Genomic DNA, 17,144 nt, shown 5'->3' with positions numbered 1-17,144 from the left:
TTCCTACTTAGAAATGGCTGGAGCTTTCGTGGCAGTGTTTTTACTAGCCATGTTCTATGAAGGACTCAAGATAGCCCGAGAGGGCCTCCTGCGCAAGTCCCAAGTCAGCATCCGGTACAACTCCATGCCCGTCCCAGGACCAAATGGAACCATCCTTATGGAGACACACAAAACTGTCGGGTAAGGAGATTGAACAGATCCAGGTGGAAGTTCTGGAGAGCTGAACTAGGCAAATAGCAAAGTTGCTATTTTATTAGCAACAGCCCTTTTCTTGAGTTAATGATTCTATGTCACCTTGATCAGCACTCTTTGGAGGCTTGGGGTTGTGAGTCATTAGGCCCAAAGAGGAATGACATTAACTCTTCTTAGAGTTCATTCTGAATTCTAAGCACTGGTCACTTTGGAAGAAGGAAAAGAATCCACATTTTAACATATTAGTCAAATAATAAGAAACAAGTTAAAGAAAGAAGTTTCAGGTCAGGGTACAGAAGAACTTCTATAGAAAGTTGTACCTGCCCAGCTCTGGTCTCATTTTGTTATGACACTGTGCAAAGGTCTGTATTTCACTTAAAGTATTTGGATGACTTGGTTTTCCCCACAGATTGGCAAGTCCTTTTTAAAATTCAGTTATAATAGAAATGTAGATCTTAAAGCTAAATTGGAATTCAAGGAATCCTATAGACCAATGTCTTACTCTCAAGGAAGCACAATATTATTTATTCCAATAGTACCCATGATTGAGGGCCAACCAGATTGTGACTCATCTAAGGTGATAGAACCAGTGAGTGACAGAGGAGACAAACAGCCAGGTCTCCTGATCCCTAATTAAGAACTGTCTACTATACCACCCCACCGTCAATTCTGTTTCCAAGTTTTTAAGAGTAAGCTTTGTGAAGGTGGAAGGCCTGAAAATGTTCGCAGAAATAAGTGTGGAAGGGTGTGAGTCATCCCTTTCAGGTTCCACGGGGGAGGTGAGTCACCCTCCAGCCTCCCTCTGCCCTCCTCCTGAAGAGCTTGACTCCTGCTGCCATAGAACCATATCTGGCTGATGTCTATTAACCTCATAGCCCTATCATTTTTCATTCCAAGGACCAATAAACAAAACTTGCGTAGACACAGGTACCCTGGAGTTGCCAGGGTGACTGAGAGGGCAGCTGAGGCTGAGCTCAGGACTACAACTGTTCCCTTTCTTGCGCCTGACGCGCGTGCCGAGCTGCCTGAGCGCTCCCGGAGCCCTAACTCTGGTGTCCCTGTTTGCTCTCCAGGCAGCAAATGCTGAGCTTCCCGCACCTCCTGCAAACAGTGCTGCACATCATCCAAGTGGTCATCAGCTACTTCCTCATGCTCATCTTCATGACCTACAACGGGTACCTCTGCATTGCTGTAGCGGCCGGGGCGGGCACAGGGTACTTCCTCTTCAGCTGGAAGAAGGCGGTGGTAGTGGACATCACAGAGCATTGCCATTAACGTCGAAGTCCATGGTGTGGCCTTATCGATTGCAGTGGAAAGCAGTTCAAGACTGGAAGACAGGGTTCCACCTTCTCTTATCTCCTTACGACACACATACACCTGCTCAACAGAGGTTTAGCTTACAGTCTCTGAGCTAAAGTGGTAACTTCCTTCCCCCCACACTTCTTTCCCTAGTGAGCTGAGTTTCCCATTTCTCTTGAGAAGTCCTCTCCTCCTTCATTATCCTTCACAATCATCTTAGATCCGAGTTATATGTTCTTTTCTAATCTGGGTAGCTTTCTGTTCAATGGCTGCATCGCCTGCTTCCTTTTTTTTTAGTCTTGTGTTCTTTTTTTTCTTTTAAACAGACAGTTTGTGAATTTGATGGGTTTTTCCTGGGTTGGTGATGAAAATGGGTTAACTTTAGCCAGGATTGATGACAGGCAAGGGAAAGTCTTGCCCAGCTAAACCCAGAACCCAAACATGTTTTAGTCTTTGGACTCAATGATTGGAAGATAGGTTATGGCTTCCCTAGATGTGACGTGTTGCACTGAAATTTTTGTAGGGGGCAGAGATGGTTTGAGACTGTATAAATACAGGCCCAGAACTTGCAGCACAGTGCATTCCTGGGTGGCTGACTAATCAACCTATGTTCCCACTCAACATTTTAATTAGAATGAGCTCGTTAATCAAGAAAAAAAGGTGACAATCAATTTGAGAAAATAGATATTTTAAAATGAAACCATTGACATTTTTACTTTCACTTGGTACCTTAGTATGTCACAGCTGAATGAAGCAAGCGTTTAAACATTTTCTTCTGTTATTGTTTTCTTCTGTTATTGTCTGCCTCTAACCAGTGATTTTCAAACTTTAGCATGCATCATAAAATCACCTAGCGAGCTTGTTAAAAACCCAGTTGTTGGGCCTCGACCCAGAGCTCCTACATTGGTATTTTTAACAAATTCCCAAGTGATGCTCCTGCTGATGATCAGGGGACCATATTTTGAGCATCTCTGCTTTAAACTAAGGGAGTATCACCTGGTGGGTGAGCTACCTGGGACTGGGCATGGAAATTTGACTTGCTATTAGTAGGTGGTGTGTCTGGGCTTAACTCGTGTACTAAATGCTGCTGGTCAATACTTAATCATTCCATAAACATTTATTCAGCTCCAGCTGTGTCTGTGTGCCCAGGTCCACATGCATGGAAGAGCTGGAGCCAAAGTAACTTTTCTTAGCATGTATGAAATCACTAGTCCTTATTTTTAAAGATCTGTAATTTCTTGGAAGTAGCCTGAAGGTTGAGAAAGACCTTTGATCTGCAATGTAAATCAGCCAGTCTTGGGTTAGAAGGGCAAAAGCCCAGCCATCTCTGAGAGGCTTAGGGTGTGGTTGACTGATGGGCAGATTTTCCTCAGCCCCTACATCCAAAGGCATACCAGGCAGATCCTCATTCTCTGCATGACCATCTTTGTTACTCGGGGTGGGGAGAGCTTAATTAGATCACAAGTGGCCAAAAATTACTTTTCTCAGTGAAGAATGGTCTTGGATTTTTATTCTCGTTAATCGACACTGCAGTCTTGTTCCCAGTCCAACCTACCTCTGTATAGTGACTCTTGTGCTGGTCTATTAAATCCTGCCCTCCTTGGTGCTAGACTCCTTTTGTGCCTCAGGGCAGGAGAGAGAAAACACAGCTATCCTGTTGGCCTCTGTTGTGGTTTTGAAGTTTGTACTTTCTCTGTTGATGCCAGTTAAATATTGGAGGGCAAGAAATGTGTACTTACATGGCTTTGAACCAAGAGAGGGTTATAAGCTTACCGGATCGAGGTTAAAACCTTGAACCAACACTTATAATTTTATGTTTTTCTCTCATTCCAACCCCTTGTAGTGCTGATACTTAGTATAAGCAAAGGGAATGACAGGTACTGATAAAAATCCAACATTAAGGTACAAATAGCCTGTACTGTCTCAGAAGCCAATGAATAATAAAACCCTGAGAAATAAAATAAGAATCAATGTTTAGTAGTAACCCTGGTACTCTCTAGACATCTTGTCATGATCTGCTCTGAAATAACCTTATCAGGTTATTTTCAAGGTATGAAAAATCAAGGCCAGTTAAGACAAAATGCTGTGAATTTCAAACTCTCAGAGAGAAGCAATTTGGGATACGTCTTTGGGTATTCAAGATAGTCTCATGAAAAACCTGAATTCTGTGATCTTGAGCTAGGTTGCCAAAGGAAGAAACTAGTGAAGGGGAAAAAAAAAAGTAAACCTTAAATTCTGTCTTTCTTGAGCTCTTGGACTGTGTTAATATTGATAATCTTGTTGATTTTCATATCTATACCCCTGTTCATTTAGAATTTTAGTGCCTGACTTCTTTGTTCCTTTTGGATGCCAATTGCTTGTTTCCTCCTGTTCACAAGTGGAAGCTGTATCGCGTGTCTTTGGCCCCTTACTGTCTTTCAGTCTTTTATCCCATACATCTAGTCTAGTAATCTCCCTAGCCCTCCCAATGAACTGGACAATGCTGTGCAGTGGGTTTGGATATTGATACCAAGTGGAAGCTGTAAAACTTGTTCGAGACCCTAAGCACACTTTGAGGAGCAATTGTCCTGTTGGAATTTCTATGAGGCTGGGTAAAGGGCTACCTGGTACTATCCACTAAGTTACAAAATCTTAGGTACCGTCTCCAACCTATGCCAGAGGAACACTCAGCCCCTCACTGCCCACAGACAGAGTCGTCTGTCCACCAGGGAATCAGAGACTAAAGTTTCTTCACTACGTCTATGGTAGGGTTCTCTGGAGTTCCCTTTTAGGCTGTGGGGCGCTGGTTTGGGGTTCCCTGTAGAAGCTGGAAGGGGAGGTGGTAGGGAGTATACTTCATGTCATTTACTGTTGGTCCTGCCCTCTCCAGCTGCTTCCTTGAGAAGATACGTCTAAAGATATAAAGTTTGCATTTGATATAATGCCTTAATCACTGGGTCTACAATTAATGTTGATTGTTTTAGATTGTAAGCTCCTGGAGGGCAGTATTGCTGTCGTAGGAATATTTTAACACTGTCATGTGCAAAAGAACAAATAAATATTTTGATTTTGTGATTCTATGTATGTCTTCCACCCAGAGTGATATCAGAGTCAGTGGTCTCTTCATTGTCCACATGGACTCATTATCATCAGTTTTTAGGATGTCCGTCTTTCAGGTGGCGTGATCCAGTTATATTTTCATCTCACTGCCCTCCTCCTTCACTTAAAACGACAGGCTTTGTACACGCCAGAAGAGTTCACATGACCTTTTGCACAGGAGATGGTCTTCGTGAAGATGCAATATCTCAGTACACCGAAGATTTTACCATCTTGTAATCGCTTCCCTGTGTTTATGCTGACAGAACATCCTCCTGAGTGTGGCTCTTAGGAGGGAGGAAGAAACTCAGAAGGCAGTGTTTTTGTGCTTCTGTGCCCACTCATGCTGGGAAGCCACAGTGACTGGTTGAGGCAGGCTTGGATGATTTTTTTCTCTCTCTCTTTGATCCTGGCCTTTGTAGCATTGAAAATAATTGAACTCAGTTTCCCTATCTGGAGCCACTGTTGCTGTGTTTTTTGTTGTTGTTGTTGTTGCTGTGTTTTCAAGATAAAAGAATGGAAAGTCCCAGATAAAAGTGGAAGAATAAAACTATTGTAAGAATGGTAGGGAGGCGGGACTACATACCTTCTTCTCTCCCTGCCTCCCACACTGTGATTGCCCAGACGTAAACCACCCCAGAAAGGCTGGGTAAGATCCTGCTAGTGGGTCTCTACAGAACTGCTGACTCCAGAGGTTCTTTTCTACTATAGTTGGCAGTTCCCAGTAGTTGAATTAAACAGTGAAAACAACAGGACATAATTCTAGTCTCTGAGCTTCCTCCCAGATTGACTCATTAGGAAAACTCTCAGGCAGTTTGAGAAAGAAGGAAAACTGAGATGGTTGGAGTGCTAATACTCCACTGCCTATCCTCTCAAACTAGTTACAAAGCCATTCTATAAAGATTCTGGAAATCCACAGCTTGATCGGGTTAATACAAAATCGTGAGATTCTAATCTCCATGAGGGCAGGGATCTCGATTTGTTCACTGCTGTTAATAAGTGCCTAGAATGGTACCTGGCACGTAGGAGGCACTCAAGAAATACTTGTCAAATAAATGAACTAAGTGAAAATCAGTTACAGGGATCAACTGGATGTGTCCTGTGTTTGCTGTGTAGTTGCTAAGTTGTGTCCAACTCTTTGCAACCCCATGGACCGTATCCCAGCAGGCTCCTCTGTCCATGGGATTTCCCAGGCAAAAATACCGGGGTAGGTTGCCATTCTTCAGGGGATCTTACTGACCCAGGCATCAAACTCTCGTCTCCTGCGATGGCAGGAGGATTCTTTTTACCACTGAGCCACCTGGGAAAGCCCATTCTGTGCATAGGGTCTTTTAATAAAGTTGAGAAGAATGATGTAGCAATTTAATGGTGCTGTTATATTTCATTAAGGATGTCACACACTTTCCCAAAAATATATTTATTTTTAAAAACAAAAATCAAGTCAAATTTTTCAGAGGCAAACCAGAGTTTGAATTTCAGCTTTCAGAGTGAAAGTTAAGCATCCGTAATCACGCAGAAGTATTTCTCTGCAGGAGGTAAAACATTCTGTCTGACTGTGAACACTCCATTCTCTAAATCTTGTTTGTGTTTCTGCCATCATTGTACTCCATTCCAGGGCTCTGGCACGCAAGATAATCCACTTCTAAAACTCAAAATTTCCAAATTGAGATGAACGATTGTTGGGCTTTGGTTGGGGTTTATAACCAATTCGATCATTAATCATTTGTTCCCGGCTCTTGGGATCACTGCTGAGTCCGATGGCACCTTCTCCATCACTGCCTCCTACAATGTCCACATCTTCCTTTTGTTTCTTACGGGTCTGAAAGTTTAGATGTTTTAGTGTTAAGGCAATATTCTATTCATTAATAAACATTTATTTAGCACCTACCATGTATTAGGCATTAGGGTAAAGGATAGGGTTTGGGATTACACAACAATAAGCTGAAATCCTAGGTTTAGATGGTTAGGGGTCCGAGAGGATATAAGAGGATACAGTGATAAAAGATGTAAGCCCTACCTTCCAGGATGTCACAGTCTAAAAGGGAAATAGACCATTAAAATAGAAGATGAATCAGGGCTATGACAGAGCAAAGTCCACACAATAGATGGAGATTAAAGTGACTGGTAAAACAATAACCACCAGAAATTAACAGATGACACCATGAGATTAAATGTAACACAAGAATAGAAAGTTTTGTGCTATCTTATCATGAGGTCTGTCTGACTTGGGGAATTCATTTTTGTTTTCAGATAAAAGGTTTGGCTCCAGCCACAAGTTACTACAGAATTCACAGTCAATGTCTCAGTTTGATCACTTTCAAACATCCCACAACTACCCTACCTGAGAGTTCCTTATTAGAAGAATGGCTCCACTACACCAATCCCAATCCCTGGAATCACTGCTGTTCTTCACCACTTACTGCTATTCTTCACCACTGCTGATCTGGGAGCCTTTAAATGCCAGCATCAAAGTATATAGTGCATCAGTGAGGTATTTATATATATACATATACACACACACACATATATATATATAAACATAATGGCCTCCTGAGTTACTCTCTAGGTTATACTACCTAACATAACATTAGAAAAGCTCTCCCTAAACACCTTTGTGAAGACAAGTTCTAAAAGGCACAGGATGATATATCATTTTATAAGCTGTGAGAAACTCAGAATATCCAAGTAAAATGAAATCATTTAAAAGGCTTCCAACTGTGAACAACTGCTGACTGTTTCAAAATCCAGAATCAGCAAAATGTAATTAAACTAATTTTAGTAACAAATAAAATACCAGTTTTCTGTTCCATTTTAGCACAGGACAAAAACTATTCCTCCCTCCAAAGTTGCTCTAAAAAACAAGTGAAACCCTCTAAATAACTGTAGTAAAAAGATGAAAAACAACAACAAAAATATCAAGGCATAAATTTATATCTAGGAATAAATTTGACCAAGGAGGTAAAAAGACCTGTACACTTAAAAATGAGACATTGTTGAAAGAAAAGGAAGACACAAAGAAATGAAAAGGTATTCTATGCTCATGGATAGGACAGTTAAAATGTCTATACTCCCTAAAGCTATCTACAGATTCAATGCAATCCCCATCAAAATCCCAACAACATTTTTCACAGCAATAAAACAAAAATTCCTAAAATTTGTATAGGACCACAGAAGACCCCGAGGAGCCAAAGCAATCTTGAAAAAAAAGAACAAGGCTGGAGGTATCACATTCCCTGATTTCAAATTATACTACAAAGCCACAGTAATCAAAACAGCATGGTATTGGCAGAAAAAGAGACACAGGTCAATGGAACAGAACTAAGAGCCCAGAAATAAACCTGCACATATACAGATAATTGACTTACAACAAAGTAGCAAAGAACATACAATGGAGAAAGGACAGTCTCTTAAATAAATGCTGTTGAGAAAATTGAACAGCCAATGCAAGAGAATGAAGCTAGACCACTATTTTGCACCATACACAAAAATTAACTCAAAATGGATTAAAGACTTTATTATAAGACCTCCTGAAACAATAAAACTCTCCTAGAAGAAAACAGAGGTGGTATGCTATTTGAATCAGTCTTATCAGTCTTTCTGAGTATTGTTTCCTCAGGCAAGGGAAGCAAAAGAAAAATAAACAAATGGGACTATATCAAACTAAAAACCTTTGGCACAGCAAAAGAAACCATAAACAAAATGAGAAGACAGGTACTAAATGGGAGAAAATAGCTGCACATAATTTATCTGATAAGGGATTAATACCCCAGATATATAAAACTCTCATACAACTCAACAACAAAAAAACAGAGGACCCAAGAATCTGAATAGACATTTTTCCAAAGGAGACAGACGGATGATCAAGAGGTATAAGAAAAGATATTCAACATCACTAATTACTAGAGAAATGCAAATCAAAACGACAATGTGATATCATCTCATGCTCATTAGAATGGCCATTATCAAAAAGACAAGAAATAACAGGTGTTAGAGAGGACGTGGAGAAAAGGAAAGCACACATTCTGAGAATGTAAACTGGTACAGCCACTAAGGAAAACAGAATGGAGATTTCTCAAAAAGTTAAGAGCAGAACTACCATATGATCCAGCAATTCCACTCCTGGGTATATATCCAAAGAAAATGAAAACACTATTTCAAAAAGAGTTCACCACCATGTTCATCACAGTATCATTCACAATAGCCAACATATGGAAATAACCTCAGTGCCTCATGACAGACGAATGGATAACACAGATGTGGTGTATCTGTATCTATATAGATATACCATACAATACTACTCAGTCATAAGAATTAACTCAATTAAAAAAAAAACTCAATGGGGAGCTGACTCTGCAAGGTCAAATTTCAGTATGAGACTAACACTTTATATAATAAGACTTTTTACAACTGAAGTTTAAACCATAAGGGACATTTCAGGGGAAGAGCACAGAGTGTTTATTGACACTGAAATTAAAGATAACTCGTCAGGAGAAGATAAAGTGGAGAGATGACCAAGGACCAGATCAAAAGGGCCTTTTATGTCATCCTAAGGAATTTGTACTTTATTCCAAAAGCCAGTAAAGAATTTAAGTCTTACTGATTGACATCTAATACCGTACGGTAAGGCTATGCTTAAAAAATACATATTGAACTCCTACTAGATGCTGGGAACTCAACAGTGGAGAAGACAGGCATGATTTTTACAATCAGCATTCGTAATGTAAATGATTTTACAATAAACAAATCATTGTAAATTATAATAAGTGCTATGAAATAAAAGAATACAGTGTTCTGAGAGACCCTAATGAGATGGAGAGAGCACGGGTAGGAATGAAAACACCGAAGCTGGACAGGGTCAGAAGAGGCCTCTCAGACTGAGGAGGTCACATTCAAACTGAGACATGAAGAAAGAGGAAAGACTCCAGGCAGAGGAAAATAACATGTGCAAAGGCCACGAGTTATAAACAGTTTGGCATGTTCAAGGACAAAGGAAAACCAATGTGCCTAGGGTACAGAGGGCAAGGCAAGAGTGGCAGAAGATGAAACCTGAGAGGGGCCAGAACATACAAAAACTTGGAGGCATGACAAGGAACTGAGGCTTTATTCCAGGTTCAGGAAACCACTGAGGATTTTTAAGCATGAGAATAACATGAGCTGAAATTTTTTAAAGATCACTCTATATAGATACCTAATGGAGAAAGGATTGAAGACACAATAATGGACGTGGAGAGACAACTTGGATGCTGCTCAAATTGTGCAGTGAGATAATGGTTATTGGAATAGGGTTCTAACGGCGGAGATAAAAAAGGTATGGGTAGATACTAGAAATATTCTGGAGGTAGAACCAAAGGATTTATGGAAAAATTGAATATAAACGGTGAGGGAAAGGGAGAACTTAAGATTGTCTCTCAGGATTATGGTGTGAGCAACGATATAGATACTGACATAGTAGAGTATACTGAGGTAGAAATGGTTCGAGGAAGAAATCAAGAGTTTTTTGTTTTAACATATTAAGTTTAGTACACTGAATAATGACCTCCAAAGCTATCAGGCCCTAATCTCTGGATCCTGTAATTATTGCCTTGTATGTGAAAATGGTCTTTGTAGATGTGATTCAATTAAGGATGTTGCAATGGGGACATTTCCCTGGAATATGTGGGTGGGCCCTTAATGCCAATGCATGTATCTTGTAAGAGAGGGCAGAGGGAGACTTGACAGGCAGAAAAGATAATGTGATTACAGACAGAGACACCGGACTGATGTGGCCACAAGTCAAGGAATGCCAGCAGCCACCAGAAGCTGCAACAGTCAAGGAACAGGACTGTCCCCTACGGTTGCTGGAGGGAGCACAGTCCTGCTGACATCTTGATTTTGGATCAGTGATACTGGTTTCAGATTGCTTGCCTGCAGAACTGTGAAAGCCTAAATTTCTGTTGTTTGAAACCACCAAGTTTGTGGAAATTCATTACAGCAGACACAGGAAGCTAATACATTATGTTTAAGATGCCTGTCAAGCATCCAAATAGAGATTTCAAACAAGCTGTTGGTATGAGAATCTGGAGTTCAAAAGTTAAGGGTTACTGTTTTAAATATTCCTAAGGGTTTGAAAGTTGTACTCACCTCCAGGTCCTTTCGAATGCTCTCAAACTCCTCAATATCATCAAGTTTCAGCTCTAGGCGGGTTGGTTTTCGTCGCAGCATCATGAAATCAATACTAAAGGGCAGATGCAGTAAACTATTAGCTGTTAAAAATGGTAGAAAGGAGAAAAAATTGTAAGGCATAAATCTTAGCTACAAACACAAGACCAGTTTGTAAGCATGCACACTAAAACAAATGGTGATACAAAAGACTCATCTGGAATCACACACTGGCTTCTAAGTCCTTAGGGATATAATTATCATGATGCAGACCCACAACTCTATAATTCCAAAAATCTCTTTCTTCCAGAATTTAAAATAGCAAGCTGCCTATAAAATAGAATTCTAGGCATCAATCACTTTAATCTCATGTCCATTCCCAGATAATTATTCTAGCTAAGAGAATAAAGCTAAAATATCACAATTTTAATTCAGTATAGTTAGTAGGAGAATATAAAAGTCAATAGATTTGACCAACACTATGTGGGAATGGTGAGAGACTTATGATCACTCCTGAATGCTAAAATTAGTTTGCGAAATCGTATGAAAACTCCTTCTAACTCACCAGTTCACAGGGTTATCCTAAAGGTCTGAATAGGTCCTCAATGGATAGGTCGTTCATTCAACCAACACTTCCTGTGCTCCAGCTACTGAGTTAAAAGGCATAGTCACAGTCTGTGGGGAAAACAAACATAAAGAGAAAACCTCAGTATACTGTAGGAAGAACTTTGATGAGGGTAATGTAATGACATCACAAAGGCACCCAATCCAGTGGGGTGAACAGGGATGTGGAGGAGATGATGTCTAAGTTGATTTTTGATGGACAAGCAGAAAAGGGGGATTAAGGGCATCCCAGGCAGAGAGAATAAGTATACACAGAGGCTCAAGAGAACACTCTGGAATCTGAAAGGTAATGCTTATGCTAAAAAAGAAAAAAAAGCTTTTTTTTTTTTCTTTTAGAAGAAAATAAAACTCCTCAGTTGAGTTTAAAACCTGTTGATGGCATCATCTTCATATCCTCACCGTATCCAGTAGAGATCATCTATAATAACAGTTAGTAGATGCTTTGTTGAATAAACTGAGAGATCCAAACCAAAAAGAAAAGGAAATGAAGTTTTCTTGAGCACTGTGCCACACTCTTCTTTTTACATTCTCAGGTTTACTCTAACAGAGAAATACCATGATGCTGGCACAATTACCCCTATTTGGATAAAGCTAGCTCAGATAAAGTCTTAGCTGCTCAGTTGGATTAATAAATGTCAGCCTCCTGGGAAATTCCCTGACAATCCAGTGGTTAGGACTCTGTGTGTCCACTGCAGTGGGCACCAGTTTGATCCCTGGTTGGGGAACTAAGATCCACATGCCTCGAGAAAGGGAAAAAAAAAAAAAAGTCACCCTCCTATAAAAATTGTACATAGGCCACAGGGAGAGGATTACATGAGAAGCATGTAAGTGAAAGCTCCTTTAAAATATGCATAGGCCCCTCTCGCCTTCTCTGATGGCCCACACTATCTGGAGTGTGTTTCTCGTTAAATAAATCCACTTCTTACCAAGCAAAAAACAAACAAAAACCAAAAATATATGTAGAGATATAAATTGTTAATACATGTATCTAGGATATAGACAGGACTTTGAAATACACAAGGAAGAAATGTCTCCTCCTCCCACAAAGGTTGCGACAGACACAAGTAATGTGTCTGTTTTATCAATACAAAACACGGGCACCTCACATTTCAAATTGCTTTGTACTAAATCAGATATTATCTTGATTCCAATGTAGAAAAAAAGTAGAGGAGGCCAAAGTTCCAAGGGTGGAGAATGTTTAAAAAAAGAACTGAGACACATTTTAACCTTTCTGCAAACTGTAAAAAGCACACCGCCAGGGATCAGTATAGAGTAACAGATAAAAGTGCCTGCTCTGGAGATGAGCGTGGCCTTGCCCACCAGAACAAGACCCAGTTTGCCCCACAGCCAGTTCCTCGCATCAGGAAGCCTGCACAAGCCTTTTATCCTCATCCATCAGAGGGCAGAAAGAATGAAAACCATAATCACAGGAAACTAACCAAACTGACCGCATGGACCACAACCTTGCCTAACTCAATGACTCTATGAGCCATGTGGTGTAGGGCCACCCAAGATGGACGGGCCATGGTGGAGAGTTCTGACAAAACATGGTCGACTGGAGAAGGGAATGGCAAGCCACTTCAGCACTATTGCCTTGAGAACCCCATGAACACTATGAAAAGGCAAAAAGATACAACACTGAAAGATGAACCGCCCAGGTTGGTAGGTGTCCAATTGCTACTGGAGAAGAGTAGAGAAACAGCTCCAGAAGGAATGAAGAGGCTGACCCAAAGCAGAAATAACACGCAGTTGTGGACGTGTCTGGTGGTGAAAGTAAAGTCTGACGCTGTAAAGAAGAGTACTGCATAGGAACCTAGAATGTTAGGTCCATCAGTCAGTTCAGTTCAGTTGCTCAGTCATGTCTGACTCTGTGACCCCATGGACGTCAGCACGCCAGCCTTCCATCCATCACCAACACCCACAGCTTGCTCAAACTCATGTTCATTGAGTCAGTGATGCCATCCAACCATCTTATCCTCTGTCATCCCCTTCTCCTGCTGCCTTCAATCTTTCCCAGCATCAGAGTCTTTTCTAAGGAGTCAGTTCTTCGCATCAGTGCTCAAAGTACTGGAGCATCAGCCCTTCCAATGAATATTCAAGACTGATTTCCTTTAGGATTGACTGGTTTGATCTCCTTGAAGTCCAGGGTCCATGAATCAAGGTAAATTGGAAGTGGTCCAACAGGACATGGCAAGAGTGAGCATCGACATTTTGGGAATCAGTGAACTGAAATGAACTGGAACAGGCGAATTTAACTCAGATGACCACTATATCTATTACTATGGGCAAAAATCCCTTAGAAGAAGAAAATGGAGTAGCCCTCACAGTCAACAAGAGTCCAAAATGCAGCACTTGGGTGCAATTGCAAAAATGACAAAATGATTTCTGTTCATTTCCAAGGTGAACCATTCAATATCACAATAATCCAGATCCATGTCCCAACCACTAATGCTGAAGAAGCTGAAGCTTAATGGTTCTATGAAGACCTACATGACCTTCTAGAACGAACATGCCTTGGATCACAGAAAAAACTAGAGAATTCCAGAAAAACATATACTTCTGCTTCATTGACTACACTAAAGCCTTTGACTGTGTAGATGATAACAAACTGTGGAAAATTCTGAAAGAGATGGGAATACCACACCACCTTACCTCCTCCTGAAAAACCCGTATGCAGGTTAAGAAGCAACAGTTAGAACTGGACATGGAACAACAGACTGGTTCAAAACTGGGAAAGGAGTACGTCAAGGCTGTATATTGTCACCCTGCTTATTTAACTTCTATGCAGAGTACATCATGAGAAATGCCGGGCTGGATGAAGCACAAGCTGGAATCAAGACTGCAGGAGAAATATCAATAATCTAAGACATGCAGATGACACTTATGGCAGAAAGTGAAGAGGAATTAAAGAGTCTCTTAATGAAGGTGATAGAGGATAGTGAAAAGCTGGCTTAAAACTCAACATTCAAAAAATTAAGATCATGGCATCTGGCCCCATCACTTCATGGCAAATAGATGGGGAAACAATGGAAACAGTGACAGACTATTTTCTTGGGCTCCAAAATCACTGTGGATGGTGACTGCAGCCAGAAATTAAAAGACACTTGCTCCTTAGAAGAAAAGCAATGACAAACTTAGATAGCATATTAAAAAGCACACACATTACTTTGCCTACAAAAGTTCATATAGCCAAGGTTAGTTTTTCCAGTAGTCATATACAGATGTGGGAGCTGGACAATAAAAAAGGCTGATCACTAAAGAATTGATGCCTTCAAACTGTGGTGCTGGAGAAGACTCTTGACAGCCCCTTGGACAGCAAGGAGATCAAACCAGTCAATCCTAGAGGAAATCAACCCTGAGTATTCATTGTAAGGACTGATGCTGAAGCTGAAGTTTCAATACTTTGGCCACCTGATGCAAAGAGCCAACTCATTAGAAAAGACCCTGATGCTGGGAAAGATTGAAGGCAGGAGAAGGGGATGACAGAGGATGACATGATTGGATGGCTTCACCAATTCAATGCACAGGAGTTTGACCAAACTCCAGGAGATGGTCAAGGACAGGGAAGCCTGGCATGCTACTGTCCAGAGGCTCGAAAAGAGCCTGACATGACTGAGCAACTGAACAACAATTGGAGGCAGAGATTCTAATTCCATCCCCACTGATTTTGGACAACTGGCTTCACCTTTTACTAGATCTTGGTTTCCTGCTCTGTATCTGTTGTTGTATGGATTAAATGTCGCATTGCAGTGTAAATTCCTGTAACAAAACCTGGCGTTTAGCAAATGTTCAATCAGTTCAGTTCAGTTCAGTTGCTCAGTTGTGTCCAACTCTTTGTGACCCCATGGACTGCAACATGCCAGGCTTTCCTGTCCATCACCAACTTCTAGAGCTTATTCAAACTCATGTCCATTGAGTCAGTGATGCCATCCAACCATCTTATCCTCTTTCGTCCCCTTTTCCTCCTGCACTCAATCTTTCCCAGCATCAGGGTCTTTTCAGGTGAGTCAGTTCTTCGCATCAGGTGGCCAAAGTATTGGAGTTTCAGCTTCGGCATCAGTCCTTCAATGAATATTCAGGACTGATTTCCTTTAGGATGGACTGGCTGGATCTCCTTGCTCTCCAAGGGACTCTCAAGAGTCTTCTCCAACACTACAGTTCAAAAGCATCAATTCTTCAGCGCTCAGCTTTCTTTATAGTCCAACTGTCACATCCATACATGACTACTGGAAAAACCAAAGTTTTTACTAGATGGACCTTTGTTGGCAAAGTAATGTGTCTGGTTTTTTGATATGCTGTCTAGGTTTGTCATTGCTTTTCTTCTAAGGAGCAAGTGTCTTTTAATTTCATGGCTGTAGTCATCATCTGCAGTGATTTTGGAGCCCAGAAAAATAAAGTCTGTCACTCCATTGTTTCCCCATCTATGCGCCATGAAGTGATGGGGCCAGATGCCGTGATCTTAGTTTTCTGAATGTGGAGTTTTAAGCCAACTTTTTCACTCTCCTCTTTCACTTTCATCAAGAGGCTCTTTAAGTCTTCTTCGCTTTCTGCCATAATGGTGGTGTCATCTGCCTATCTGAGGTTATTGATATTTCTCCCAGCAATCTTGATTCCAACTTGTGCTTCATACAGCCTGGCATTTTGCATGATGTACTCTGCATAAGTACATATATGTTAAATACATACATATATGTTAAAAGTACATATATAAATACATACATACATATATGTTAAAAACATACATATAAGTTAAATAAGCAGAGTGATAATATACAGCCTTTACTACTCCTTTCCCGATTTGGAACCAGTCTGTTGTTCCATGTCCAGTTCTAACTATTGTTTCTTGACTTGCATACACATTTCTCAGGAGGCAGGTCTGGTGGTCTAGTATTCCCATCTCTTCCAGAATTTTTCACAGTAAATAGCCATTATTATCGTAAAGAGGCCTAGGGGAGGGGAGGGGGCTCTTTCCAGCTCTGGAAACACCAATATTTTGTGAATCTCCACCGCCTACAAGGAAAAAGAATTGACAACCCACTCCGGTACTCTTGCCTGGAAAATCCCATGGACAGAGAAGCCTGGGAGGCTATAGTCCATGGGGTCGCAAAGAGTTGGACACGACTGAGCGGCTTCACTTTCACTTTCACCCCCTACAAGGGGGCAAAAATCTTGTCTTGTCCACCTCTGATGCCCCAGCACCCAGGGCAGCAGGGTTTTGAAAAGTTGTTTGCTTGCAGTTTACCTGAGGCCTCACATTCATCATCTCACTCAGAATAAGATAGAAAGACCTGCTGAAGACAGCAAAAGCGGGGCGTGGCTCCTCCGCCTGGTCTTTATTTCACTTCGGCGCTAGAGGGCTCTTTGAACTTATTGTTTCACCACTGTCCAAATCCACCGAAAACCCACCCAGCTCAGAAGAAACTGCCAAGAGAACTTCCTGACAGCGGAGAACAGCACTCCTGCCGCAGCCCCCGGGCTGCACTAGAGGGTCCAGGGCGAGAGTTTCCATGGCAACATGGCCCTTGGCGCCAGGAGGACTTAGAGCCCCTGGCCGTGCCAGGAGCCGACAGCAGGCCCCGGAATCCCTCGATTCGCTCCCTGAGTTCAGTTTGCAGCCGCGCGATTCCCCGCACCTACCTCTTTTCAGGCCTGTTCAGTCCTTTTCCGGAACCTAGGCGCCCACCCCGAATCATCCGCTAAGCCAACTGGACTACAGTTCCCACACTGCCTCTGAGTCTCTCTCTTCGCAGAACCTTGTCCTCCGCGTGCTTTTCTCGGAGGCTCTGCAGATCATATCTCTCAACTAGCCCAGACTC

General features: G+C 41.5%; 2 protein-coding genes across 5 annotated transcripts in view; one reads left to right on the top strand and one right to left on the bottom strand.

Moving 5' to 3' along the window:
• The window catches only part of SLC31A1 (solute carrier family 31 member 1), a 34,257-nt gene extending 29,684 nt beyond the window's left edge, over positions 1-4,573 (top strand). For all 3 annotated transcript variants that reach the window (XM_005902484.3, XM_070375080.1, XM_070375082.1), the window contains 2 exons: positions 12-180; positions 1,266-4,573. In XM_005902484.3, coding sequence (XP_005902546.1) covers positions 12-180; positions 1,266-1,467 — 371 coding nt within the window. In that variant the 3' untranslated portion in view covers positions 1,468-4,573. The remainder of the gene's footprint in view (positions 1-11; positions 181-1,265) is intronic.
• Positions 4,574-5,952: 1,379 nt separating this feature from the next.
• Positions 5,953-17,131, bottom strand: CDC26 (cell division cycle 26). Of its 2 annotated transcripts, none has more exons than XM_070375084.1 (4): positions 16,966-17,131; positions 11,270-11,379; positions 10,687-10,780; positions 5,953-6,385 (listed from the first exon to the last, which is right to left on the bottom strand). In XM_070375084.1, the coding sequence occupies exons 3-4, from the start codon at positions 10,768-10,770 to the stop codon at positions 6,209-6,211; spliced, it is 261 nt and encodes an 86-aa protein (XP_070231185.1). In that variant the 5' UTR covers positions 10,771-10,780; positions 11,270-11,379; positions 16,966-17,131; the 3' UTR covers positions 5,953-6,208. The 2 variants fall into 2 exon arrangements, with proteins under 2 accessions (XP_070231185.1, XP_005902545.1); XM_005902483.2 differs by having other exon boundaries at positions 5,955-6,385; positions 10,687-10,808; positions 16,966-17,123.
• Positions 17,132-17,144: the final 13 nt, after the last annotated feature.

The sequence above is a fragment of the Bos mutus genome, chromosome 8 (assembly GCF_027580195.1).
Source record: "Bos mutus isolate GX-2022 chromosome 8, NWIPB_WYAK_1.1, whole genome shotgun sequence".
NCBI classification, from domain to species: domain Eukaryota; kingdom Metazoa; phylum Chordata; class Mammalia; order Artiodactyla; family Bovidae; genus Bos; species Bos mutus.
This window is presented reverse-complemented; position numbering and strand designations above follow the sequence as displayed.

Excerpts from the sequence above, each read along its gene's own strand:
- CDC26 (XM_070375084.1), bottom strand. The coding sequence starts at position 10,770 with ATGATGCTGCGACGAAAACCAACCCGCCTAGAGCTGAAACTTGATGAT. Across the intron at positions 6,386-10,686 it reads GCATTCGAAAGGACCTGGAG|ACCCGTAAGAAACAAAAGGA; the intron begins GTGAGTACAACT and ends CTAAACTTTCAG.